Raw genomic sequence first — 26033 nt, forward strand, 5'->3', positions numbered from 1 at the left:
CTCAAATGTATTAATCAGCTGTAGCCCACACTGCACAACGATGCTGCACTTTTTCAGGCACTGGGTGGCAGTCCTATACTTGCATACAGACAACCCCCCAACCTGAAGCAGATTCTCCCAAGGAACAAGAAACAACAGGACAATGATGCCAACAAACCCACATGTCTACTTTGCCCCACATCTAGACCAATAGCACCATGACAGGCCCAACAAGTACGCATTCAAGATTAGAGACACCTTCACACGTTCTTCCTCTAATGTGATAAACATGTAGTCCTCGACTTACGTTGACCATTGGGACTGGAGTGTCCATCGCTAAACAATGCGGTCATAAAGTGCAACCGCATTGGTTAGTGATGGCCATCCCTGCAGTCCCAGTTGCCGTTCTTACCCAAATCCCACAGTCGTTAGGCAAGGTGACTTCCAACCAAAGTCAGTGGGAAAGCCAGCAGGAGTTGCAGGCCCCAGGCCCGCAGGCAGGTAAGCGGCTGCTGCAGGGTGGGGGTGAGAACAAGGAGGTGTAGGGGAGGGTCAGAGAGGGTGTACGAGAAGCATGGTGTGGGGAGGGTGTGTGAAGGTGTGAGGGAGGGTCAGGGAGTGTGCAAAGGTGTGCAAGAGGTGCTGCACAGGTCAAAGGGGGTACGTGGGGATGTGTGAGTGTGTGAGGGGGTGTGCGAGAGGTGTATTGTGTGTCAGGATGTACAAGAGTGCAAGGGGGTGCACGAGAGGCACCATGCAGTTTGGGGAGGGTGTGTGAGTGGTTGGTCTGGCGTGGCCACAGGGGGGCTGGGGGGGGTGCAGGTGGGGAAGACGTATCCCAGCGACTTGCAGCCTTCCCTGCTAGCTCCCCCATTGACTTTCTGGGGAAGCTGACATGGAAGGTTGCAAATGGCAATCACATGACTGTGGGGTGCTTGGCAACTGGTCATAAGTGCCAGCGGGTTGCCAAGCACCCAGATCATGGTCACATGACCGTGGGGGTGCTGGGATGACTGCAACTCCAAGGACCACTCTTCACTACCATTTGTTCATAACTTGGAACAGTCACTGACCGGTTGTAGGTCGAGGATTACCTGTTTATCATTAATCTGCCAGCTATATCCCTCTGGATTCTGCAGGACAAGCTGTGGAAAAGAATTAAGTTTGACATCAGAACTCAGAACAAGGCCAAAGTAGTATCAGAGCATTTCAACCTCCCCATGGCAGATCTCAAAGTGACTGTTTTAGAAAAGTGGGGTTTTAACTCTATCACTGAGTGAGAAGTTGCTGAACTCACATACTTCAAAAGGCTTCAGGCAATCCCAGGTGTCAACAAACACCGTGAGTGTTCACACATTACAATTGTTGACTGATGAGGTACTTACAGTCCATCCCACATGTGGCCTGCATCTGTATAACCCCTATCTCCCCCCCCTGCCCTTCCCCCAATTTAAATCCTTGTCCATCAGCTTAGCCACTCTGTGCTCACAAAAGCTTGTGCCTTTTAATAGAATTCATTAGCTGGAAAAGGTGCTCCCAGACTCCATACAGTAAAAAAAAATGACCTATTTGTACAGAAATAAGTCTCTTGAAACAAGTGTTCCTCTTGTTCCTCTTCATCTGGATCTCCAGTTTCCCTGATAATCCCAATCAGCTACCCATGCAATGTGTATTCAGACTCAGACACTGGCTGGCATTTAGACTGGCAGGGAGGCTGCAGTATTGTGAATGCCACAAGACTTTTTTTTTAATTGCTCCCAGTTTCCTCCCTGTTCTTGCAAGGTGTCTACAGCTTCAATATCAGAAGTTCTGAAAACTTGGATTCTGATATTTAGAGCTTGCTATGAAGCTCCCCTCAAGCCATTTTGCATAAGTGGAGAGGAGGACCCTTGGCTTCGCAATTGGTCATATTTTTAGGCAGTAATGGTTTTATTCAGATCCCAAAGAAACCCAACTCAGCTTCTGAGCCAGACACATCACTGGGAGGCCAGATTGTCAGCTCCTCTTCTACCGGAGCACGCGGCGCCTTGTCTTCACCAAGAAAGCTGAAAGGGCTTGGATTTTCCCACAGGTCTCTCTTCCTTATCATTTCAACAGCAGCTTGGAGTAGGAGGAGGGGCGCACCAGGAGGTTCATCCCAGCAGCCGCGTCTTCTCAGGCAGGGAGTGCAGAGAAAGCCCACGGGCTCCTGATTCTCGCCATCCCAAACTTTTCAGAGCAGAGGCTCTATGGTGCCAACGTGTCCCCAGGAGCCCGGCTGGTTCAGCAGAAGGCCATCTGGAGGCCACAGTTGCTTGCACAGTTTGTGTACATGAGGGTTATTTTCTTTCAAAAATGCATCTTGGAGAATTCCTCTGTGTTGAGTTCATTATGAATATTTGAATGGTGTTAAGTAGTTTGTTCTGACACAAGCATGTCTCATACTTGTCCTTAATTGTGGCTCATTAAGGAATGTTTTGATGCGAAGAGTAGAAAACAGATGGTTCCCGTTGCAGGGACCTAGTCAGCACGGGGGATGGGTGGAAACAGGATCGCATCGCATGCAGGACAGATCCTCTGTGATTGCTTTCTATCCCCCCCTCCCCCACACTCATAAGATTGCATTCTTCAATCACTTCTTTGCTGCTAAGAGCCCACGTGCTGCCCCGCTGGTAGTGGTCATACCTGACTGGGCTTCAGTGGTCCAGATGTGGTCCATGCATTTTTGGGGGGGGGTGCAAGCATATAGTGACATACTGGGCTTTTGCCCATCTGAGTTTTGCCCAAGAGTGCAGGGGAAAAGTGGAAGTTTGCATTCTGCATGACCGGCGTAGCTGGAGGTGGATGAAAGAGAAAACGCTTAGAAACCAGGCCTTCTGGTTGAGAGCCTTGGCAAGCTAAATGTCCCTTTGTAGAGGGACGGCGATACGATGGAGATCGGCGCGGGATGCAGGATCCTGGCCACTGAAATGCTCTCTGGATTAAGGAAGATCTTCGAGATAGCCCACGTGACGCTGCACAGCTGCTCCTCGTGAGTAAACTGCAGGAATCATAACTTCGCTGTTTGCCTGTGGGTCGAGTGGCTGCGAGTCACGGGAGGAACCATCTTTGCTCACAGTTGTTAACGCAGCCTTTTTAAAGGACATTAAGCTGACCGAGCCTCACTCCTTAATTACTTTGGATTTGCTTTTGTTTTTTTTCCTGTTGCCTTAAAAGGATTAAGACCCTTCAGAATGGCAAGTTATATTGTATTCAATAGAAGAGAATCTCTGTAGCTCAGGGTTGAAAGGTGGAGTCCTTGGTGCTCTCTGAGCTTGGTGGTTTGCTTGCAGACCTTTCATTATCTGACTAGGTAACATCTTCAGTGCTTGAAGGGAGTGGAGTTTGCTCCCTGTTTATATACAGCAACTTGCCCGGTCAGTGTTGGTGGGGGGGTGGTTTTTCTCCTTGGTAGATCTTTGATTAGGCTATTGTTTACTGCTTGATTGTTTGTCTGGTGATAATCCCTGCTTATCTGGGTGTTGATTGCTGGTGAGGAGATGCTCTGGTCTTTTTGTTTCCTTTTTGTCTCTTTTGAATGGTGTGTAAATGTGGCTTGTCTCTATGTGCTTGTTGATGGCTGACTTGTCTAATAAATTGTATTCACTATACATTGTAAATGCTAGGTGAGTCGCCTTCTCCTTAGGGAAAGAACTATTATAAGAGATTTTTAAAAGCTTTCGAAAAATATTACTTCTTGAATTAAACAGCAAAAGGGTGTTCAAGATATGGACTTTAGAAAGTTTAACAACGGATTAAGGGCTCAGAAGGACTTGGAATTATAATTTTAAATGCCCACAAAGAGCTTTGAATTAACTAGAAGAAAATTTCCCTGGGGAAAATGGGGAGTGTTTTGAGTTCTTTTATGATGAGGGGACTTTGAAGGCTGGACACTAGAGGGAGCTAGAGGATAAAGAAAATGGAGCAGAAATCTATAATACAGTTTGCCAAGCTTCTGGACATAATAGACGAATTTCTTGACAAGATTGACAGAGCATGTTGTAATGAAATTACAGAACAAGTTGCAACGGATGATTTTGAAATTACTTTGAAGGAGGACTTAAATGTAACAAGTAATGAGAAAGATATGGGCACACAAATGGGACTGATGAATGACTTACTCCCGGAAGGAGATGTACAGATATTGAACCAGGAAACTGACTTGGATCATTTTTTTTACTGGATATACAAAAGAGCTCGGTTAAGGTTTTGAAGGACGTTACTAGAAGTGACAAACCAAAGGACAAACTTTACTTATTGGATATACAAAAGAAATCTGCTAAAGTTCTGAAAGATTTTTGGCTTGAAACACAGATGAACAGAAAACTAGCCCTGGGATTCTTTTTGAAGGGGTTGAAAGATAATTTTAAAAACTCAGGGAAGGAATACAAGGTTGGCTTATTTGACCAGGGAGAAAAATATTGCATCTGGTTGCCCTTACTGGACTTTTGCTGATAAAGAATGACTGATGAAGCATTTGGGTTTGTTGTTGTTGTTGTTGTTGTTGTTGTTATTATTATTATTATTCAATAGATGTGATATGGGATGAAGAGAGGTTGTTGTCTTTAGAGTGATAAGCTACTAAGATGGTCTTTACTTGCTGGGATGAAGAGGGAAGTTACTTCTTTCTTTTTTCCTTTCCTTTTTCCTTTTCACACTTTTTTCTTTTCTTTTGTATTTTTCTGCTTGTATTGGCTTTTATTCTTTTCATTTATAATTCTTAATAAAATTATTTGGGGAAAGAAAAAGAAACCAGGACTTGAGTTCAGTTTTAAAGAGTTAACGACTCTGACTCAGAGTATAAAGAAGAAGCATTTCTTCTCAATGAATCATCTTCCAACAAGATTATATGAATGAAGACTTTGTAATGGAGGAGATTGAAATTTCACTTTCAGCAGGAGGAGTTACAGAGGGGAAGAGGATCCGTCTTGCAGGTGTCGGGGTTAGACCTCAACCTGTGATTACAGTCAAGAAGCCCGCATCCCATTCTCCTTTGAATTTCTGACTGGGTGTGGAAATGAAGTAAAATCACACAAAAGGTATGCCCTTTAGGACTTATGCACACCTACAAGTCAGCTGGCATATGGCAGAGGGCCTCCTAGATAGCAGAGAACTCTTCATCTCAGTTTTTCAGACTGGCTTTTCTTTCTCATAACCCTTTTCTTTGCAGTAGATAAGTTACTATCTTTACTCTTAGAGATTCACTTGGATTAAGCAGGAGTTGCTTATACACACAGGAAAGGGGGAGAGCAGCATTCTTGGTCTGAATCAAAAATAAATCAAAAGGAGCCTTTGGCTTTAACTTTGGAGCTGTAAATATCCTGGGATGTCCTAAGAGTGTTTAAAGAGCACAGTTTGGAAGCATTTGACTTCCAAACTCGCTAGCCACAAAGCACACGGCATATCACACCCTAACCCTCAAAAATTATGGCCCCCCCCCCGCTTAAGGATACTGAGCACAGACATTCTGGATTTCGCATCGCTCCCATCAAACTGCTGAAGGCTTGCCTCTCTTGTCCTGAGACTGCAAGCCGGGGCCGTTCTGTAGCGCCTGCCTACGGCTGGGCTTTGGGGCTTAGCGGGGAGCTGGGGAGACCTGCCCGTCTTCCCTGCTGCTCTGGCAACTCACAGGGCAGAGCCACGGGTGGGAGCACAAGCAGCTGCTTCGACACAAGGGGGTTTCATCCCCTGCTGCCTTGGTTGGCAGAACTGTACAAAATACCACAGTGACACCAACCCACATTCCTTATTTTATTTTATGTTTTAATTTTTACAAAGTTGAGTGGTGCTCAAAAATGTTAATACGAATATCCTTGCCAGTAAAACCATTACAGTGAACATTTTATTCAGCGTGTATGAAAATGGAATTAGGCAAATCCCAGGGCCCGTTCCGACTACAGAAAATGCTGCAGGGTTTCTTTCATAGATGTCACCGTCCCGACAGCCTTGTACTGAAAGAAAGGGCTTCTCCATCCTGCAGCAGGTCTCTTCCTGAGTTCCTGGACCTCACTGCAGGAGTGATAATGGAGCCGCCCCAGCTTTTCATGCCGGAGGACTTCGGTCTCTGTGACCAGGGGAAAAGGTTCTGGGCGAGCTCAGGAATGCAGGGCCTCCGTGGGACCCGTGGGTCTGTCCCAACTGGAATCTGCCCCACTCCTTCAGGTTGTCATGTATTCCATCTCACCTTCCCTTTGTACTTTGTGTGATCGAATATGGAGGATATTACTGTTAAATTCTTTGCTATGGTCAGGTTGTCATCTCCACCAGCCAGGGGTGGGGGACCAATTAGGACAGTCCACCCAGTACCTGAAGGCTGTGAAGGACTAGATGGATCAAGTTAAAGCTGTACCCTAGCAAGACAGAATTACTGTTGTGTGAAAAACATGTGGCACTCAGTTGGTTCTTATGCTGGTTTTCAGTGGGTTGCACTGAGCAGGCCCATGGCTTGGGAGTTCTCCTAGACTTGTGGTTTCTGCTTGATCAGCAGGTAAGGGCCATGGCTAGCAGAACCTTTGCCCAGCTTAGGAGAGTGCATGAGCTGTGACTCTGTTGGCGACTGGAGGCCTTGTCAGTGCAGACTCGTGCCTTCGCCACTTTGACTGTGGACTGTTGCGTGCGCTGCCCATGGAATTGCCTTTGAAGCATGCCTGAAACCCGCAACTGCTGCAAAATTTAGCTGCCCACCACTGAGCGAATGAGAGCCATTACACCCAAATGACTTTGGTTCTCTGGGAGGACGCTGGCTACCCGTCGGCTCCTGAGTCTAATTCCAAGGGCTGGTTTCAACCTATACGGGCCTCCGTGGCTTGGCTCCCAGAGACCTTCCGGTTCCCGAATGGCATCTGTGTGGTCTGTGCGTTCAGCCCAGAAATGTATGCTTGGGACCCCTCTCCTTGGGGGAATGGGGTGGGAGGTGGAGGCCCCCTGCTTGGTGGCTGCCTCTGCCCTTTTAAAGGACCCTCCCCGCAAAGCTCCAAACCGCCTGCCTTTGTTGTGTAAGGTTTACCCCGTTCGTCTCAGAGAAACTCTCATGACACGTGTGTTCAGCAAAGCAGTTTACTCAAGCATAACGTAAGTAAGTACAGACAAAGCCAGGGTTGGCTTGGCATAGCTTACATGGTATTTTATAGCTTCCCCGTTCCTGCGCTTTACCCGTTGCTTAGTTACAAATGGCAGATTCAGTCCAGTGCTTTTGTCTTTCTGATTGCTGTCTATGGGTTGTGCTGTTGTTGCCTTTGTTGGGCTTCCCTGTTTGCGCATCTTGATTGCTTCCCTTCCGACCCTTTCACTGATACAATTTCACTTCCCCTTTTCCTCGGCTCGCGCCCGGGCAGTGAAATTGACCAGGCCGCTGCCGGCTGAATCTGACATGTTGATGGAGGCCGTCAAAGCTGCTCCCTGTCACAAAGCCTGCTGGAGTTTAATGGTTTGCTCACACGCACAAGGATCTGAATTATTTCTATCATTCTTAGGATTTTTCGTTTGTTTTTCTGGATGTTAACCACTCAGAGTTGTCTGGAGTTTTTTTTCCTTTTTTCTTTTTTTCGCCTTTGAGTCCTTGCTGACTCCTGGCGACTGGAGTTACTTTTTGTCAAGTCCACGATGTCCAACTCTCAGTTCTGAAGCATTCTCACGCAACCAGGCTTGGGTCAGATAAATACTTCTTTATTAAGAGGTACATGTAGCTTGTAACCAGAACATTGCTAAAATTAATTCCTTGGGTAAACCTCCCTCTATTTATCCCCCCTCCACCTCTTCACCTGTTGTTGACCTCCCTCCTTCCTCCCCGAGCTTCTTCCTGGTTCTTTGGGCCCCAGCTGCCTGGCCGCAATCAAGCCAGTCTAAATTGCCCATATATGGTTAAGCTGCTTCCCAACTCCCCTTACAACCATTAACAGCCACCCCCTCCCTCCTTATTTACAAGTGGCAGAAACAAATCAATCTAACTCCCAACGAATGCAATACAATGGAAAACAACAACAGTTGGGTGATCCAGGTTCTGACACTTTTCTTGGCAAGGTTTCCTGGAGGGTCGCCCAGCTGGCTTCGTGCCACAGGCGGGACTCGGACTCGGGGCCTGCCAGTTTCTAGCCTGGGGCCTTCACCACAACCCGGAACTGGCTCTCTGTCTGGAGTGCACAAATAATGTAACCCCCCCCCCAAAATTCTTATCAAATTAAGTAGATGATGATTAATCTTTTTATATATATTAATTATTAAATTAATATTGTATTAATATATATTAATATATATATTATATTTTTATATATTTTATATATTATATAAAAATATAAAATATATATATTATATATTTTAATTATATATATATATATATATATATATATATATATATATTGTTGTTGTTGTTTAGTCGTTAAGTCGTGTCCGACTCTTCGTGACCCCATGAACCATATTGCGCCAGGCCTTCCTGTCCTTCACTGCCTCCCTGAGTTTGCTCAGTTTCATGCTCATTGCTTCAGTGATGCTATCTAACCATCTTATCCTCTGCCATCCTCTTCTCCTTTTGCCTTCAATCTTTCCCAGCATCAGGGTCTTCTCCAAAGAGATCTCTCTTTGCATTAGGTGACCAAAATATCTGAGCTTGAGCTTCATTATCGATCCTTCCAATGAGCAGTCAGGGCTGATTTCCTTTAAGATTGACTGGTTTGACCTCCTAGCAGTCCAGGGGACTCTCAAGAGTCTTCTCCAGCACCACAGTTCAAAGGCATCAATTCTTCGGCGCTCGGCCTTCTTTATGGTCCAGCTCTCACAGCCATACATTACTACTGGAAAAACCATAGCTTTGACTATGCGGATCTTTGTCAGCAAGGTGACATCTCTGCTTTTTAATATGCTGTCTAGGTTTGCCATAGCTTTCCTCCCAAGGAACAAGCGTCTTTTAATTTCATGGCTGCAGTCTCCGTCTGCAGTGATCTTGGAGCCCAAATAAATGAAGTCTGTTACTGCTTCCATTTCTACCCCTTCTATTTGCCAGGAATTGATGGGTCCAGATGCCATGGTCTTAGTTTTTTTAATGTTGAGTTTCAAGCCAGCTTTTGCACTCTCCTCCTTCACCCTCATCAAGAGGCCCTTTAGTTCTTCTTCACTTTCTGCCATTAGTGTGGTATCATCTGCATATCTGAGGTTGTTGATATTTCTCCCTGCAATCTTCATTCCGGCTTGTGATTCTTCCAGCCTGGCATTTCTCATGATGTACTCTGCATATAGGTTAAATAAGCAGGGTGACAGTATACAGCCTTGTCATACACCTTTCCCTATTTTGAACCAATCAGTTGTTCCATGACCGGTTCTAACTGTTGCTTCTTGGCCCGCATACAAATTTCTCAGGAGACAGGTAAGGTGGTCTGGTACTCCCATCTCTTTAAGAATTTGCCACAGTTTGTTGTGATCCACACAATCAAAGGCTTTTGCATAGTCAATGAAGCAGAAGTAGATGTTTTTCTGGAACTCTCGTGCTTTCTCCATGATCCAGCGAATGTTGGCGATTTGATCTCTAGTTCCTCTGCCTCTTCGAAACCCAGCTTGTACATCCGGTAGTTCTCGGTTCATGTATTGCTGAAGCCTAGCTTGTAGGATTTTGAGCATAACCTTGCTAGCATGTGAAATGAGTGCAATTGTGTGATAGTTTGAGCATTCTTTGGCGTTGCCCTTCTTTGGAATTGGAATGTAAACTGACCTTTTCCAATCCCGTGGCCACTGTTGCGTTTTCCAAACTTGCTGGCATATTGAGTGCAGCACTTTAACACCATCATCTTTTAGTATTTTAAATAACTCAGCTGGAATACTGTCATCTCCACTAGCTTTGTTGTTAGTAATGCTTCCTAAGGCCCACTTGACTTCACTCTCTAGGATGTCCGGCTCAAGGTCAGTGATCACACCAGCGTGGACATCAGGGACATTAAGATCTTTCTTGTATAGTTCTTCTGTGTATTCTTGCCACCGCTTCTTAATCTCTTCTGCTTCTGTTAGGTCCCTGCCTTTTTTGTCCTTTATCATGCCCATCTTTGCACTAAACGTTCCTTTCATATCTCCAATTTTCTTGTAGAGATCTCTAGTCTTCCCCATTGTATTGTTTTCCTCAATTTCTTTGCATTGTTCATTTAAGAAGGCCTTCTTATCTCTCCTTGCTATTCTCTGGAAATCTGCATTCAGTTGCTTATATCTTTCCCTTTCGCCCTTGCTTTTCGCATTCCTTCTTTCCCCAGCTATTTGTAAAGCCTCATCAGACAGCCATTTTGCTTTCTTGCATTTCTTTTTCTTTGAGATGGTTTTAGTTGCTGCCTCCTGTACAATGTTACGGACCTCCGTCCATAGTTCTTCAGGCACTCTGTCTACCAAATCTAATCCCCTAAATCTATTCATCACCTTCACTGTGTACTCACAAGGAATATGATCTAAGTCATACCTGAGTGGTCTAGTGGTTTTCCCTACGTTCTTCAATTTAAGCCTAAATTTTGCAGTAAGCAGCTCATGATCTGAGCCACAATCAGCTCCTGGTCTTGTTTTTGCTATCTGTATAGAGCTTCTCCATCTTTGGCTGCAAAGTATATAATCAATCTGGTTTCGGTATTGACCATCTGGTGATGTCCATGTGTAGAGTTGTCTCTTGTGTTGTTGGAAAAGAGTGTTTGCTGTGACCAGCTTGTTCTCTTGACAGAACTCTATTAGCCTTTGCCCTGCTTCATTCTGTACTCCAAGGCCAAACTTGCCTGTTGTTCCAATTATTCCTTGACTTCCTACTTTAGCATTCCAATCCCCTATGATGAAAAGGACATCTTTTTTTGGTGCTAGTTCTAGAAGGTGTTGTAGGTCTTCATAGAAGCGCTCAACTTCAGCTTCTTCGGCATCAGTGATAGGGGCATAGACTTGGCTTACTGTGATACTGAATGGTTTGCCTTGGATACGCACTGAGATCATTCTGTCCTTTTTGAGGTTGTACCCCATTACTGCCTTTCCCACTCTCTTATTGACTATGAGTGCAACTCCATTTCTTCTAAGGGCTTCTTGCCCACAGTAGTAGATATAATGATCACCTGAATTAGATTCACCCATTCCCATCCATTTCAATTCGCTGATTCCCAAGAAGTCGACGTTCAATCTTGTCATCTCATGTTTGACCACATCCAGCTTGCCTTGGTTCATAGATCTTACATTCCAGGTACCTATACAATATAGTTCTTTACAGCATCGGACCTTCTTTTCGCTTCCAGATACATCCACAGCTGAACGTCCTTTCGGCTTTGGCCCAGCCGCTTCACTCTTTCTGGAGCTGCTTGGAATTGCCCTCCGCTCTTCCCCAGTAGCATGTTGGACACCTCCCGACCTGAGGGGCTCATCTTCCGGCATCATATCTTTTAGCCTTTTAACATTGTCCATGGGGTTTTCTTGGCAAGGATACTGGAGTGGGTTGCCATTTCCTTCTCCAGTGGACCACATTTTGTCAGAACTCTCTGTCATGACCTGTCCGTCTTGGGTGGCCCTGCACGGCATAGCTCATGGCTTCATTGAGTTACGCAAGCCCCTTCGCCACGACAAGGCAGTGATCCATGAAGGGGATATATATATATATATATATATATATATATATATATATATTCAAGAGAAGATAAAAACTAACAAAAACTAATAAAGAGTAAAGAAAGGAAGGGAAAAGAAAGAAAAAAAGACAAAGGTGCAGGGAAAAAAGATAAAAAGAAAAAGAAGCTTCTGATTTTCTTTGCAGCAAATACAAATATGATTACAAAGTTATTTCTTACTCTATGGTTATAAAGAGAAAAGCTCACTTTTTTCTAGTACCTAGTTTTTTTCTAATCATCAAAACCACAAATTGTGAGTGTGTTTTTTTCTGTTTCATGCAAAAGGTCTATAAGGGGTTTCCATCGGCCCTAAATGTAGATATTGTTTTTCTCTAATTAAGGAAGTCAATTTAGCATCATCTCGGCAAGTTCCATCCCTTCACCAGCCATTCCTCTCCGGTGGGGAGGGTCGAACCGTTTCTCTTTTGAGCAGGGTCCCCGCTTGGCTCTTGTTTCTTAAACTCTTGAGCCCCAAGGGGAACGTGGGTGCTGGGGGCCCTTCCGAGGCAGAATGGCGGCCACAGGGAAGCCCCCGGCCCAACTCCGCCGCACCACAGGGTCGGGGCAGAGGGATGCTGCTGCCCGCTCCCGGGGAGGACGACCCACAGCAAGGGAGTGAGCTCAGTGGGGCTGCTGGCTTTGTTTGTAACCCTGGACTTAGATCACATAAAATGTCCGTCTCACTTGATAAGATGCAAAAGCCGGACCTCTTAATTTGAAATAACTGCTTTTTCAGGAAGGGATTTAAGTAAAACTCTTGATAATCCCCTAAAGCGAAGAGGAAACCATTCCACATTTGCTCTTCTCTACTGCAGAGGCATTTCTCTGTGTTTGAGGATAATATCGATTTGCCTTTCTCTGAAGCTGCAAAAGAAGACGTCTCCAGGCACCTGGAACATCTTTTTCTGCAAATCCCTCTAAGAAGAATTGTGTTTTGGGGGCGGGAAGGAAAAGTTATGCCGCTGTTTCTATTTCAACTGGTTTGAAATACCGGTTTCTGATCTGAAATATCACTAGCCACACAGGTTTTCAGAACAGGCAGGGAAATGCCATCTGAAGCGGTCGCAGGGACAGACGCTTCTACGCTGCCGCTCGGTGAGCTCAGCAGAAAACGCAGCACAAAACCACTTGCGATTGCGTTCTCCCCAGATCAGATTTTGCTAATGTTTAATTTCGGCTGCCTACGTCTCTGTGACCTCAGTGTAGAACTAATGGGAGAACCCATTATGTTATTTTTCTTTCCTATATTTTTACATGACTTCCTATACAAAAACATTGTGAAACTGTCTATGAACTAGAAAACTGCACACGAAAGGAAAATAAAGCAGAAACAGGCCGCCATCCAGCACGAGAAAAGACAGAGGCCTTCAGCGGGCACGAGGTCTTCTTCTTCTCCACATTCCAACTTGGAGAGGGTACCGTGAAGGCTGCCTCTGGGCGGCCTCGGGCTAGTATTTTGTGGCTCACCTCCCAGGTGACTGGAGTGACCGACCAGCTCGAGGCCCATCCGTCGTTTTGGGCCTTCAGCCTGGCCTGGGGGCTACGGCTGCTGCCACGGAGGCATCAGGTGCGCAGAGACCGCTGCTGGGGGCTGGAAGGAGAGTGGGGCAGGGGGGCGCAGGCCGGCGCTAACAGAAAAGAGCAACGTCTCCCCGGCCCCCAAGTGGGTCAGCAAGCGGCGGCTCATGAGGGAACGCAAGAGAAGCTAGGGGCAGCTCGACCCTCCACCCAGCACCCCAGCTCAGACCATTTGAACACAGGACTGGAAGGGTGCTGATTTATTTTGTTTCGCTTGGCAGCATCCACCCAATGTTGTCTGATCTCCAAAAGCTAAACAGGTCAAGCTGGTTAATTCTTGGATGGGAGACCACCAGGAAGTACGTGTCTATAAGTTATTAATGCTCCTGTGGCCATGAAAATGGCGGGGGTGTGGCCATGAAGTCACCAAGGGTCGAGGTGGAGGAGACTGCTTTTGTCTTTGTTCTTTATCTCTGGATGTCCAGGCAGCGAAAGGTCAAACGGGGGGAGTTAGAGGGTGAAAGACCCTCAGAGTTCATCTGGACTGCCCTTTCCTACTGATGCACTGATATCATATCCCTGATAGGTGACCAGAGCCATCCAGTACTTGCTTTAAACATTATTTAAATTAAAAATACTTACCATCTTCAAAGTAGTCTATTTCTTTGTACAGAAAGTGCTACTTAGGGTTTTGGGGTTTGTTTGTTTTTTGGTGCCTTCAAGTCAGTGTTGACTCCGGGCGACTGCCTGGACCAGCCCCTGCAGTTTTCTTGGCAAGGTTTTCCGGAAGTGCTTTGCCCTCGCCCGTTTCTTCCTGGGGCTGCAAGGGAGGGACTGACCCAGGGTCGCCCAGGCAGGACTGGAACTCAGGGCCTGCTGGTTTCTAGCCTGATGCCATAACCATGACACCAAACTGGCTCTTTCCTGGTATTTAGTCTGCCTTATTTTAATCTGAGTTCTTTCGTTTGACTCCTGTTCCTGGAATTTGCTCTGTTGTCCAGACCGTGAAATATGTGAGGATGGCTGCACCCCTCCCACTCCCACCCCCACTCCCACCCCCACTCCATAATCTCTTCTCCCTTTGCTTCGGCTCTCACACGCTCTTGGCTCCCTCCCCAGGACAGCCTCCACTTTCTTGGTCTAGAGCTTGCTCGGCATTCACATTATGCTGCTGCTTCAAATTCGTTGCATCTACTGTATTGAACTCCTTGACCTGCTGTTAAGCCAGATCATCCGCTGTAGACCTCTAACTCTCGATGTCCAAAAGCAACTGTATTTCAGATCAAATCAAATCCTTATAATGGTCATAGAGCAGCATCTATTTGCATTTGTCTCCACTGAAGTTCATTATTGGTTAGATTTTCCCAGTTGTCTTAAATCTTGGGAATGACTTCCAGGGTCCTGGCTTTCCTTCCAAAGCCGATGGCATTGCTTGGGTACCTAAAGATGTCACGACTCCCACTGAGATCCCTCTATTCTGTGCTTGCCCGCTCGGCCATATGAGCTGAAATGACGGCTGCTCCTACCAGCAGTTTTGGGTGGCAGATGGTGGAGGGTGCTGCTGGACTGCGGCCAGGCCCTGCCCCTGGGGGCCCCCCCAGACACCCACTCCATCTCTCAGCTCCTCAGAGCGAGCTGCCGGGGAGGTGGGCACATGCTCCGTACACGAAGGACCATGGAGGAGGGAGGCACTCAGCGGTGCCCAGCTCTCGAGAGGCCCAGGCAGCTGCCTGCTTGGGCACCAGAGACCTGTGTAGGGAGGCCCTTGGGCTGGGCTGGGCTGGGGGGAGCTGCATACTTGCCAGGAGCGGGCAAAGAGAAGGGCCAGGTGCTAGGACAGGGCAGCTGTCTTGGGCCATCTCTGCCCTTGGAACAAAGAGGGCAGCAGGGACAGGTTTGAAGCTATCGTTCCGGATGAGGGTTTCTAGTGAGTCTCGTCCAGTCTCTCGTGAGGCACAGTGACCAAGGGCTCAGGTTCTCCAAAACAGAACGGTGGGTGAGAATCCACAAGGGTGATTCATACACCCAAAGAGAAACCGACTTGGGACGCCCCCAGGTTGCAGATCTTAGACTTCTAGTGGGGGAGTTAAAGGGGCTCCCCCACAGCCCATCTGAGTTCACTGGCATGGGTATCCGAGGAGTTCAGGAGGGGAGGCTGGAAGGAACGGAACGGAACGGAAGGCCCGCCTTCCCAGGCCCACTCGGATCCTCTCTAGCTGTTGCGTTTCTCGTCCTTTGATGGCCGAGTTCCGCAGGGTTCTTGTGACTCCTGAGACGTTTCTGGCCAGGGCTGGTGGAACAGCTGCCTTCCACAGAAAAAGATCTCCACCACCGCCACCTGGAATGGCGGGGGGGGGGCAGTGAACGTGTCTCTAAAGATGCTATCCTGGCTTGTCTGAACTTCCTTTCCCATCTCCTGATGCCACGTTGTGCGGATGGAGACTCGGCAGCACTCTGCCTTTGTGTCTGCTGCGGCTACTGCTTCTTCTGGGTCAGCTCTGGAAGGAAGAGCCTTCAGACATGCCCTCCTGCTTCTGGGCTCCTCCTCCTCCTCCTCCTCCTCCTCCCAGCCTGCTTGCTTCAGGGAGGGCCCCGTGGTCTGCCTGCCTCCTGATCAATGCCATGCCCTTGTTTTGCAGAAAGATGCCAAAGGCCAGTTCCTCTTTGACCTGCTTTGCCATCACTTAAACCTCCTGGAGAAGGATTACTTTGGGATCCGCTTTGTTGACCCCGACAAGCAGAGGGTGAGTCCCGGCGTGGTGCTTTTGGTCTGGTGAGCCCCTTCCCCTTGCCCAGCCTCAAGGCCAGCGAAGCGGCTGCAGGTGGCGGGTCTCTTGCTTGGTGGGGCTTCAGCTGCTGGCCTTACAATGCTCCGGAGAGGGAGAAGGCCGTTCCCGGTGAAGAAGCAGCTGCCCCTCTTTTCCTTCCGCCAGAAAGACTCGTGTTGCTTCTACCCAGTTGTCACAAAGACTTGCACAGAATTTCGCTACATAGCACATTGTTTGCAGTGTCTTCGCTTGCTTGTTAGCTCCCATCTGGGGTTTATGCCCTGCCATTCTTCAAGGCCAGAGATGTGCGGCCAAGGCCCCGGGCCCCGTATGGCCCCGTGAGCCTTGGATGAGATACCCTGAGATCCTACGTATGTGTGTTTGTAAAGTATATTTGAAATTAATCAGATTTAATTGTAAATTAAATGAAATTGTATCCCTACCCACTGCTTTTTGGAGTACCGCTCAGGCTGGTAAAGTTGAATGCCCTGCTCTTCCGAGAACCGGGGCAACGAACCCTGCCCTCCCTCCTCTATTGTCTCTCTGCAACAGCCCTGCAAGTCAAGGGGCGGGACCCCGGCAGAGCTTGGGGTGGCCGGAGTGGCTCTGAGGTGGAATTATGTGCTCTGGGGAAGTTGTGTTGCACCTTTGAGGATTGGCTGTGGCTCCCGGATAAGAACAGGTGAAGGCCTTGGGAAGGTGCCCCTGGGTGCCCGAGGGAGCAGGTGGCCAACAGGTGAACTCCCTGCCCCCCGCACTCCATCCATCACCGCGCGCTCACGAGACCCAGAGTCCTTGATGGATGGCGGGTGGGGAGACGTTGTACTTCCTGTGCAGGCAAAGCTATAAGATAGAAGAGCAAAAGACATCTAAAACACCCAAAAGCTATAGCATGATTACCCTAAGAGCCATGTATAGAAATTCTGGTGACTATTAGTACTAAAATTACAAAAACTATTAAGTGAACATGCACTGTAGGATAGAGAATAAAACAATAATACAAAATAACTAGAATTAACAATGATATTTTATAAATCCTACTTTGGGTGCATTACGCAAAGAGCTAGCTCTCTGGGGAAGTCGGTAGTGCTGTGAAGGGTGGAAGGAAAGAGGAGAAGAGGACAACCAGCAGCAAGGGGGAAGGACGCAGTTACGGCAACTGTGGCCGCTCCGTTGGAAGACCTGAAGGACCAGGTTGGGACAGATCGTCATGGAGATGGCAGATGTCAGTCACCAGGAATGGTCCTTACCTGATCTACAGGCTGACAATACACGGCAGCTTTCTGTCTTAGGGAGGGTTTGTAATCTTAGAGTAAGAAGCCGAGGGCCAGCTTGCGAATAATGGGGGATGAAGAGCCTTGGCAACCTCTCTGTCCCATGCGCACCTCAGGAGGCTTGGCCTGCCCCAGATTGTAAGGGGCACAGGTGTTCCAAGGGCAGGCGCTCCCTGTGCCTTTGACCCGGCCTGAGAGAACAGCCTTTCTCCCTCCGCAACTGCAGCTGTCTGGGGTCTGCGGCTAGCGGTGACTGCCGATGGTTTGGGTGTTCACAGCCTAGGTTGGATTTGTACCCCGTGCAGTTGAAAGACCCTTAGCGGTCCACAATATAATGATAAGAACCAGTACAAGGAAACATCCACAGAACAAAATTTAAAAGGTTAAGAAATCAAAATCAAAGAGCACGCCCCGCAACAAAAACTCGTGGCACCATTTTGTCCTCCAAAACTCTCTGAAATAATTCCCATCTTTCAAGCTGACGGAAGGCCAACAATGTGGACTGACGTGGTAGGCGACAGCAGGTTTGGTGCCCTCCTGCAGCTCGGCGTCCAGTATTGGCTGCCAGGGTAGAATTGCCTGCCCAACGCAAAGAAGAGGAGGGGGAAATCCCTAATGGTGCCGCTCTCCCTGCCCATGGAGATGGGCATCCCTCTGCCCGAGATCCTGGAAAATCGCTCAGCCAGCAATTGTGAACCCGAAGCCAACCCTGCCCTCCTCGTCCATGCACTTGCTCCAAGAGGACCCAACAGGGCGCTCTGGAGGGGCATTGTCAGGAAGAGGGCCCAGCCTTGGGGGCACTGCCTGTGCCTCAAATAATTTGAGGCTACATAGAAAAAGCCACCACCTGGAGATCACAAGGACCTAAGAAAGGGCACACCTGGCACTGAGCTTCTGGGGCAGAATAGGCAGTATGGAAAAGGCACCGCAAATATTGGGAGCAGATCACCTGACTGACTGGGTGCCCAATGAATTACAGACACAAATCTTGCTCTCCTGGCAAAGATCATGATTCTAGCCTTTTGAGAACAAGCTACCCAAAATATTGCTACGAGATCTCTATGTAGTTCCAGTTCAGCTCCATGTACTTTGTAGCTAGTACGATTTTATGACTGAAGCCAGATTGATGGGGGGCGGGGGGGGGGGGGCTGAAAGACGGTGCAGCCCGCCTGCTGTTTGCTAGCTTTTGAAACTCTCTCTCTTCTTTGCTTTAGCACTGGCTGGAATTCACAAAGTCTGTGGTGAAGCAAATGCGATGTAAGTATTTGTCTTCCTGAGCTATTCAGTGAGCTGGGAGGCTTCTAACTTTGCAACGGGAGATGTTCTGGCTGCGGTAATAAGCAGCACGCCAGGCTCTGGGTGTGGGGGGGTAGACTGTGCTGGTTTGCAGGGATCTCCCACTCCCCTGTTTGGAACCCAAACTCCCATGGTACCATCTCAGCCTCTGTGAACGTGGCGAGTTATTGGACTTGTGCTTAACTAGAAGAATCTGGTTCCACTGAGCAGAAGTTCTCGTTTGCTTGAGGGCATCCCACAGAGCGGAGAAAAGCGCTGACGTTTCCAGATGGATCCCTCACTGTACAGGCTGCTCTCTGAGCTGCAAATAAGACCTCTGTACCTGTTCCTAGACGTGACCCCCTTCTCCCTTGTCACTTTTCAGGGTCCAATTCCTGTCGAAGCCATTGGCAATTTTTCCTTTCCAAGACACAAATCCTCTTTTTGCCCCAGGATAAAGTCTGCCCTTTGCTAAGCCAGATTGGAGATGGCACCAGGAGGGTTAAGGCTTCTTGGGGACCTGAGGTCCTACTCTAAGTTGGATTCCCCAACCCACTGATGATCTTTTTATCTTCTGCAGCTCAGCCCCCCTTCACCATGTGCTTCCGAGTGAAGTTCTACCCCACCGATCCAGCTGCTCTAAAAGAGGAGATCACCAGGTAAGGCTGAGGGCAGGGGTCTTGTCCATCTTTGGGCTGGCCACGGGACAAGCTGCTTAGGGGGAGGAGCCCGAGAACATTGGACCCCCTGGGAAAGCTTGGCTCTGCTGTTCCTCGGATCCCACCGTGAGGAAGAGGAAGAGGGTGGTGGAAGTGCAAGGAAGCGCAAAGGGAGAAAACAGGGCATTACTTTCTAACAGGGTGTTCATTAGGGATGTGCTTTGCCAGCACCACCCTTCAGTGAGGGCTGAGCTCTGCTTCTGAGCCTCAGATTCATGTCAATACCTTTAATCGTCAAAGTAAAGGTTTCTGAAATAATGTGCAAACTTTGGCATTCTGTAAAGGTCTTCATCAAGAAGATGGCAAATTGAGAAATGTGTGGAGGTGAAATAAGGTCCATTAGAACCTTGGACCAGACTGGCTTGTGGGTCTCCCCCTTTTACTAGATATTGTAGTGGTTTCAGATTGGCTGTCTTCTCAAGGGCTGCTGAGGGCCTAATAACCAGCAGTACTGCAGCCGGTCTTCCACTTCACAGCTGTCATCTAGCTGTGCTTCGAATGACCCCCATCCTTTGGTGGCACCCTTGATGAGGCGTCCACCCCAGGTTTTGCTCTGTTCTTCATCTCCCCCCTTGGATCACGTCTTAGGCGGCCTTCTCCTGCTGCCTTCCATCCTCTCAAACCCAGCCCCCTCCTTGAGCCACCACCGTCCCACCACAGCGTTGCAGTAGATACGGTTTCTGTCTGCCTCTGTTTCAGGGTGGGTATTCGTGTGACGACCCGCCTTGGCCATCAGCCGGAGAAGTGATCTTGGCGTGAAGGAGAGGAGATGGGATAGGCAGGCCATTAGCGATACATCAACCCTCAAAATATACACCTGTCCCCCCACTTGATACCCAGCCACAACGTATATTGGACAGTGAAGAGAGTCAGAATATTATACCATCATGCCAGGGCCTGGATCCCGTTAAGATTTACTCTTAGTCATTTTGGGGGGCGGGGCTGTATACTGCCCAGTGTCTGTTGGAGGTGGGCAGCTGTAACACATTTGAATGAATAAATAAAATAAAATAAATTTCAGATGTTCTTACTGTATAAGGAGAGACCTAAAAGCAGCCTGAAATTAGTTTAGCGCCTGGGAGAGCCTAAGCTAGCCGCCCGGAGCCTCCTGTCCAGTTTGTCTGAATGCCGGCTCCAGCCCTTCCTTCCACACTGGTCTTTTGGGCATGATTGTGGGCCTTCCCTCCAGGCCTGGGAAGCCACTGACCGCCTGGGCAAGAGGGGGACTTTTGGCCGGCTGGGTTGAAAGCTGCTCTTAAGTCCTGGTAACTTTTGACAAGCTGCTTGCAGATCCAAAAGGCAGCATCCACCTTCTCACCACTGCTAGAACGTGCTGGGAAAGGGACAGTTGGCATCTTTACAGATCATTAAGGGTGCAACCAAGGCCAGCATTTCTTCCCAGACTTCATTAATGAATGTGGACTCTGGGACTGTTGATCCCAGGGCTGGAAGGACGTCTTAGTCCAACCACCTGGAAATTCAGAGACTGAACTTCCTAAGGAAATGGCTGATTGATAATAAAGCATCACTCTGTAATTCCATAACTCAGTTACAATATTGTTAAGAAGAGCAGCAGGTTAGCCGCTTTTCTGAAAGGGCTGGGTGAGGCACCGGCATTCAGAAAGGGAACAAGAGGTGTGGAAACGCTCTGCTGCCGACTGGCTTCCTGGCAGGGATCAGGACGGTTAGAAACTGCCTTGCAAGGCAGCCGGTGCGAACGCTTTCTGAACGGAGCCCTCCCCACAGCCGTCGGGAGAGGGAACCGTGGGTCAGGATTGGCCGCCTCTTCGTTCGGTCAGTGGAAGAGGCCCAAAGGGGATTTTATGAAGAGCCCACAGCTGCTTCTCCAGGGCTGTAAGGAAAGGAAGGCACTCATCCCTTTTGCTCTGGTTCCCCTGACAGGTATCTCGTCTTCTTGCAGATCAAAAGAGATCTGTATCATGGCCGCCTCCTGTGCAAGACCTCCGACGCTGCTCTGTTAGCCGCCCACATCCTTCAAGGTAATGCCTTCAGACAAGAGACGTGCGCTTTTAGGAGAAACGCGGATGCCCTCAGTGCTGCACTGGGAGCGCCTTTGAAACTGCCCCCTCAGTGGCACGGATAAGCTTTGTTGTGTTTTAAGCCCTTCACCTTCTGCCCCTGGGAGGATCGGGCGGGGGGGCTTTTACAATTGTCTGGCAAATTTCACGTGCTTCTGGTGGTGTGAGCCTCCATTTGCACACACCCTCATTTCTTTCCACCACTTCCATCATTTTCTTCCCAGAGAAAATACTAAGGAGGAGAAGATGGAATGTTTGTCTTTTTCTTACGACCTTCTGGGACTAAAAGGCATTCCTGCAAATAAATAGGATGCATTGCAGAAAATCAGCTTCATAGTGATTGTATTTGATTAAGGAAATATTTGTAAAACAGCAGCAACAGATGGACTCACTAGGCACCAAGGATCGCCTTTGCTTACATTTGCAAACAGTCAGTAATAATTGCTGATTTCTGTTCTTTCTTTCAGCGGAAATTGGTGACTATGATCCTGGAAAACACCCAGAGGGATACAGTTCCAAGTTCCAGTTTTTCCCCAAACACTCAGAGAAATTGGAGAGGAAAATTGCTGAGATCCACAAAATTGAGCTCAGGTGACTTTGGGCTTGCTTGTCTGCTAGATCCACAGCCCGCCTTTTGTGCAAAGTGGGTTTCTGCAGTCTCCTTTAGCAAGTCTCTTGCTGAGCTGGGTGTTGGGCTAGGTGACCTCCAGAAGCCGTGACCCTGTCCAGTGCTGCCCGGGGAGGCTCAGGATGACCTCAGCATTGCAGCCGCCCTCCTTTAAAGGCTGGGGAGGCGTGCGCAGGGGCTGCTCAGAGAGACCTCGAGGTACTGGCCTCTGGAGTGCTTTTGCCCTTTCCAGGTGGAGGGGAGATCTGAGTACCAGCTGCTTGACCACAGGGTGAGGCTCCCCTCTCACCGCCCTGCAGACTGAGCGTCCCCTGCTCTCGCTGTGGGGACTCCTGCCTTCCTGGCGAGAGGGACGCTTGGCTTTAAAGCTGCACCCGAGAGACGCAGCACTCGGCCGTCTTCCGGCTCCTCCAAGGACTCCTTCTCAGTTGTGTGGCTGAGCAAGCCTGGTGGGCTCTTCCAAAACAAATCACGATCTAATATCCACGACCAACTTTCTGGGTCCCAGGAGATGTCTAGAGCAAGGGGCAGCTAGAAACCAAGGCTACCCTTGGCTCTGTAACAGCGTGATCTCAAGCCAGAAGACGCTCTAACTAATAAAAAGCAGGGCTGCTGTGAACTAACCCTGGGCACAGCTCGATCCAGGGAAGGAGAACGCAGAGCAGGACAAGATCAGGCTTGCGTGAACGGGTGGAACATCTCCGGTGGTGAGAAGCCAGCTAATGCGAACACACTGCTAGTCAAGCGTGCAGGGAAACGGTCCCTTGGGATACAAATGGTCTGGTCCAGCAGGTCCAAATGCTGCCAGCTTGCATTTAATTTAGACAACTGAATCCCATATAATTCCAATATTACACTGCAGTCAGGTCTGAAAATCTGGGAATCAGCTGTGCAGGGCCCAGGGGCCTCTTAGGTTTTACCCCATTTGGAAGGTGAGATTCTGGCTTCCACCCACCTCACTGCGGGGGAATTTTGCTCCCCCCCTCGTTTGCTCACAGTCCAGACAGATGTAAGAGGATGTGGCTGTCTCTCTTCTTCCTGGCTTCCTTCCTTCTCTCTGCTGCATTGTTACCTGCCTTATGGTGCGATTCAAGAGGCACCTAAGAAATCCCATATTAAAACCCCTCTAAGCACTTCAGGCCATTTATTAACATATTTGTTAGAATATTTCAAGGTTGCCTTTCATCCTGACAGCTATCTGGCTGGGCTAGGAAAGCAGGACCAACTAAAAACACAGAATGAAAGCCGTCGATAATATCACAGTCACACAAAATTGGCGTCAACCTAAAGCCATCAGCTCCCTCCTCCTGCGCCTGTGGAGCAGCTGAGATGCTGCTGGGCTGGTCCCTTGAGTTGCTCTGAGGGGCGCTTGGGTGGCGGACCTGCCCGCCAGTCCCTCGCCCCGAGCCTGTGGCAAAGCCTCGGGCAGCTGTGGCGGGCAAAGGATGATCGGAGATGCACCAGCAGCCACGGTGGCTCTGCCCGGGGCACAAAGCCAGGCTGTCCCGCCTCCTGCAGGCGCTCTCCAGGCAGGGACTGGGAGCCCCTGAGCAGCATGGGAGAGCCGCAGGCGGTTGATGCCAAGGGGCACCTTGCTGTCCCCCTTTCTTCTCTTTCAGTGGGCAGACCCCCGCGATGGCGGAGCTGAACTTTCTCAGGAAAGCGCAGACCTTGGAGACGTATGGAGTGGACCCACACCCCTGCAAGGTACGCAGCGGGCCCCCATCCTCTCCCCACCCCCGAAGGGGCTTCCCTGGCTGAAGCTGCCTTCTTCCTTCCACACGTGTGGCCTCGGCGTTCAAGCCCACCACGGGCAACAGTTATTAACGGGGCAGCAGCTGCCCTTGCCGGCTGGGAAGCTGCAGGACCAGCCTTGGCTGCGAAGTCCTCCTCCGGGGGGAGGCTGAACTTCCCCTGAAAGGGTTAAACAGCCTGCAGAAGATAGGCTGCCCCGGCCTGCCAGCTCCGTGCCCTCGGCACCACGCCCTGCCCTCCATCAGCGGAGCGCACTTCGCCGTTTTCTGCTGCCCCGGGTGGTTTTGTAGGGCCGGCCTGTTTAGCCATGATTTACACTGCTGATTGGCAGTAATCCACCTGGGATCTGGAAGCAGTATTGCAAACATCCTCCTTTGTCAGAACTGAATAATGAGAAATGAATACAGCTGCATTTAAATGCTGTGGGTCAAAACATTTGAAGGGAATTCTGCAGTAAAAGCAGTTTAAGAAGGATCTGCGGTATTTGTCAAGTCAACTGGCTCGATGCTTGCGGTGTCTTTAATATTTAAGTCAGGGTCAAGGGAGGACAGCTTCAGAGGGTTGGCTGTGTCCAGCGTTGGCTTCCTCTGGCACGGGGTTTCCCTGGATCAGAGGAGGGGCTCAGAGAGCTGTCTGCTGCGTAGCCCTAGAGCGTGGCCGCAGGGGATCCTTCCGTTTGCCCACGTGGAACCCAGCTCCCCCAGTGGGACTCCTACCTGCCGGACCATTGTTTGGCATGGCAAGCGACAGGTTTTCTTGCCGCTGAATAAGCCAAACCAACCGAGAAATGAAGTAAGAGTTTAGGAACTCTGTGATGACAGACTGAGCGGGTTGCAAACTTCCTCCTTCCTTTCGATCCGGTCGCTTCCAGCGAGTCTTATTCTGGGCCTTAACTATGGTCATCTTTTGCTTTGCCCTTTTTTGCTCCCGCGTGCAAACCAGTTACTTAAACATATCGTTTACGCAACGTAAACAGCCATAATTTAAGGCTGGCGAGGACTGATCCCCTGAGACTCAGACTTGGGCAGGATCCAGTTGTGAAAGTCTTGGGCAGGACTCTCCCCGCCCCCCGCTCCGTTGCCCTCCATCCAGCAGCTGGCAGGGGAGAAACCCAGCTAGAGATCTGAGCAATTATCCAGGAGCAAGTCCACAGGCCGCTGCCCCGCGCTCAGAATCACTTTCACTTTCTCTATGCGGCTAAACGTGCCTTGAGCGGAGTGCCTGGGGCCGTCACGGAGACACCCGTGGCCTTTGCTGGGCAGCAGAAGGGAACTTTTCAACTTCTTACAGTCCTGGGATTTCTGAGTGGTCTCCTACCCAAGCCCAACCCGCTTAGCTGCTGCTGCTGCTTCTCTGCTGCCAATTGCTAATTTACGCAGATGCTCATTCTTATAGGGGGAGCAAGAGCCTTCTCCTCCCTTTTGTTTTCAGAGCCTCCCCATGGTGGTGCAACTCTGGGTAGAAGCAAGGCATCCCCACATCAGGCGGTGCCAGCTAGGAATGCCACCATCTTGCCCCACATCTGGACTGCTTTTGTACCCAAGAGACCTTCCCCAGTGCCTTTCTTGGGCTTTCAGGGCCCACTGCAGGCAGCAGTGTGTCCGGCTGAATAATCCGCACTCACGCATTTCAGTTGCTAATTTCCCCAATTCCTTGGACCATTTTCCCAGATAAACCCACCCTCCCTGAGGCACATACCAGGCACATTCGGAGGAAGAGCCTGTTAAGTCTCAGAGGGTCAGTTAGTCCATAAAGTGACCCAAGGCTATGCTTTTCTGCCTCCTGCTAGGGATGATGGGAACTGTAGTCCAGCACATCCGGGGGGGCCTTGCTTGGGGCAGGAAATCCCATGCCACCTGCAGGGAAACTGAGGCAAGCCAGAGCCTCTCCCTGGGGGCTGGAAGTAGCCCAGAGAGCAGGGGAGGACGCGGGGAGCCGCCGCTCAAATTGGAGCCCACCTGGGGACGCCGTTGCGCCCTTTGCAGGGCCGGGTCGGGCTCAGCTGGGGCCGAGGAAGGAGGTGACCCGATCTGCTTTGGGGGCTGTGCCGGTCCTGAGAGGCGGCAGGAGGGGCAGCTCTTGCGTCGCATGGCAGGGAAGGGGGCTTTGGGGTGGGGGTGTGTGGTGCAAAGGAGCAGGCTGAGAACCTCGGGGAAACCCAGGGTGCCTTCTCCTCCCAGCATTTACAGGGGAGCCCAAGGGCCAGCAGCAAAGGGCAGCTACGCCTTGACTTCAGCTGCCCTGGAGCCACGGCCGCCAGTCCCTGCCCTGATGAGGCTGCCCTGCCCGGCCCATTCTGTGGCTCCCTCCTCCCGCTAGGAAAGGAGGCTCTGAAAACAAAACGAGGAGCGCATTCCAGGAAGCTGGAGCAGAGCCAAGCAGAAATTTAGCCCTGGAGGGGGGGACCTGCCTCTGGGGTGGGGGTGGGCAGTTCATTCCGGAGGCAATTTAATGAATGACAAG

At 49.5% G+C, this 26033-nt stretch overlaps 1 protein-coding gene across 4 annotated transcripts in view; it reads left to right on the forward strand.

The window, feature by feature from the left end:
• Positions 1–26033, forward strand: part of FRMD5 (FERM domain containing 5) — a 115435-nt gene that overhangs the window by 65830 nt on the left and 23572 nt on the right. For all 4 annotated transcript variants that reach the window (XM_088139280.1, XM_088139282.1, XM_088139281.1 and 1 more), the window contains exons 2-7: positions 15752–15856; positions 18369–18411; positions 19010–19088; positions 21051–21148; positions 21655–21778; positions 23435–23522. In XM_088139280.1, the coding sequence (XP_087995406.1) occupies positions 15752–15856; positions 18369–18411; positions 19010–19088; positions 21051–21148; positions 21655–21778; positions 23435–23522 (537 nt within the window). The remainder of the gene's footprint in view (positions 1–15751; positions 15857–18368; positions 18412–19009; positions 19089–21050; positions 21149–21654; positions 21779–23434; positions 23523–26033) is intronic.

Source organism: Python bivittatus, unplaced genomic scaffold (assembly GCF_059951505.1).
Source record: "Python bivittatus isolate LINGU-HERP-01145 unplaced genomic scaffold, Pbiv_v1 ctg000210_np1212, whole genome shotgun sequence".
In the NCBI taxonomy this organism is placed as follows: Eukaryota; Metazoa; Chordata; class Lepidosauria; order Squamata; family Pythonidae; genus Python; species Python bivittatus.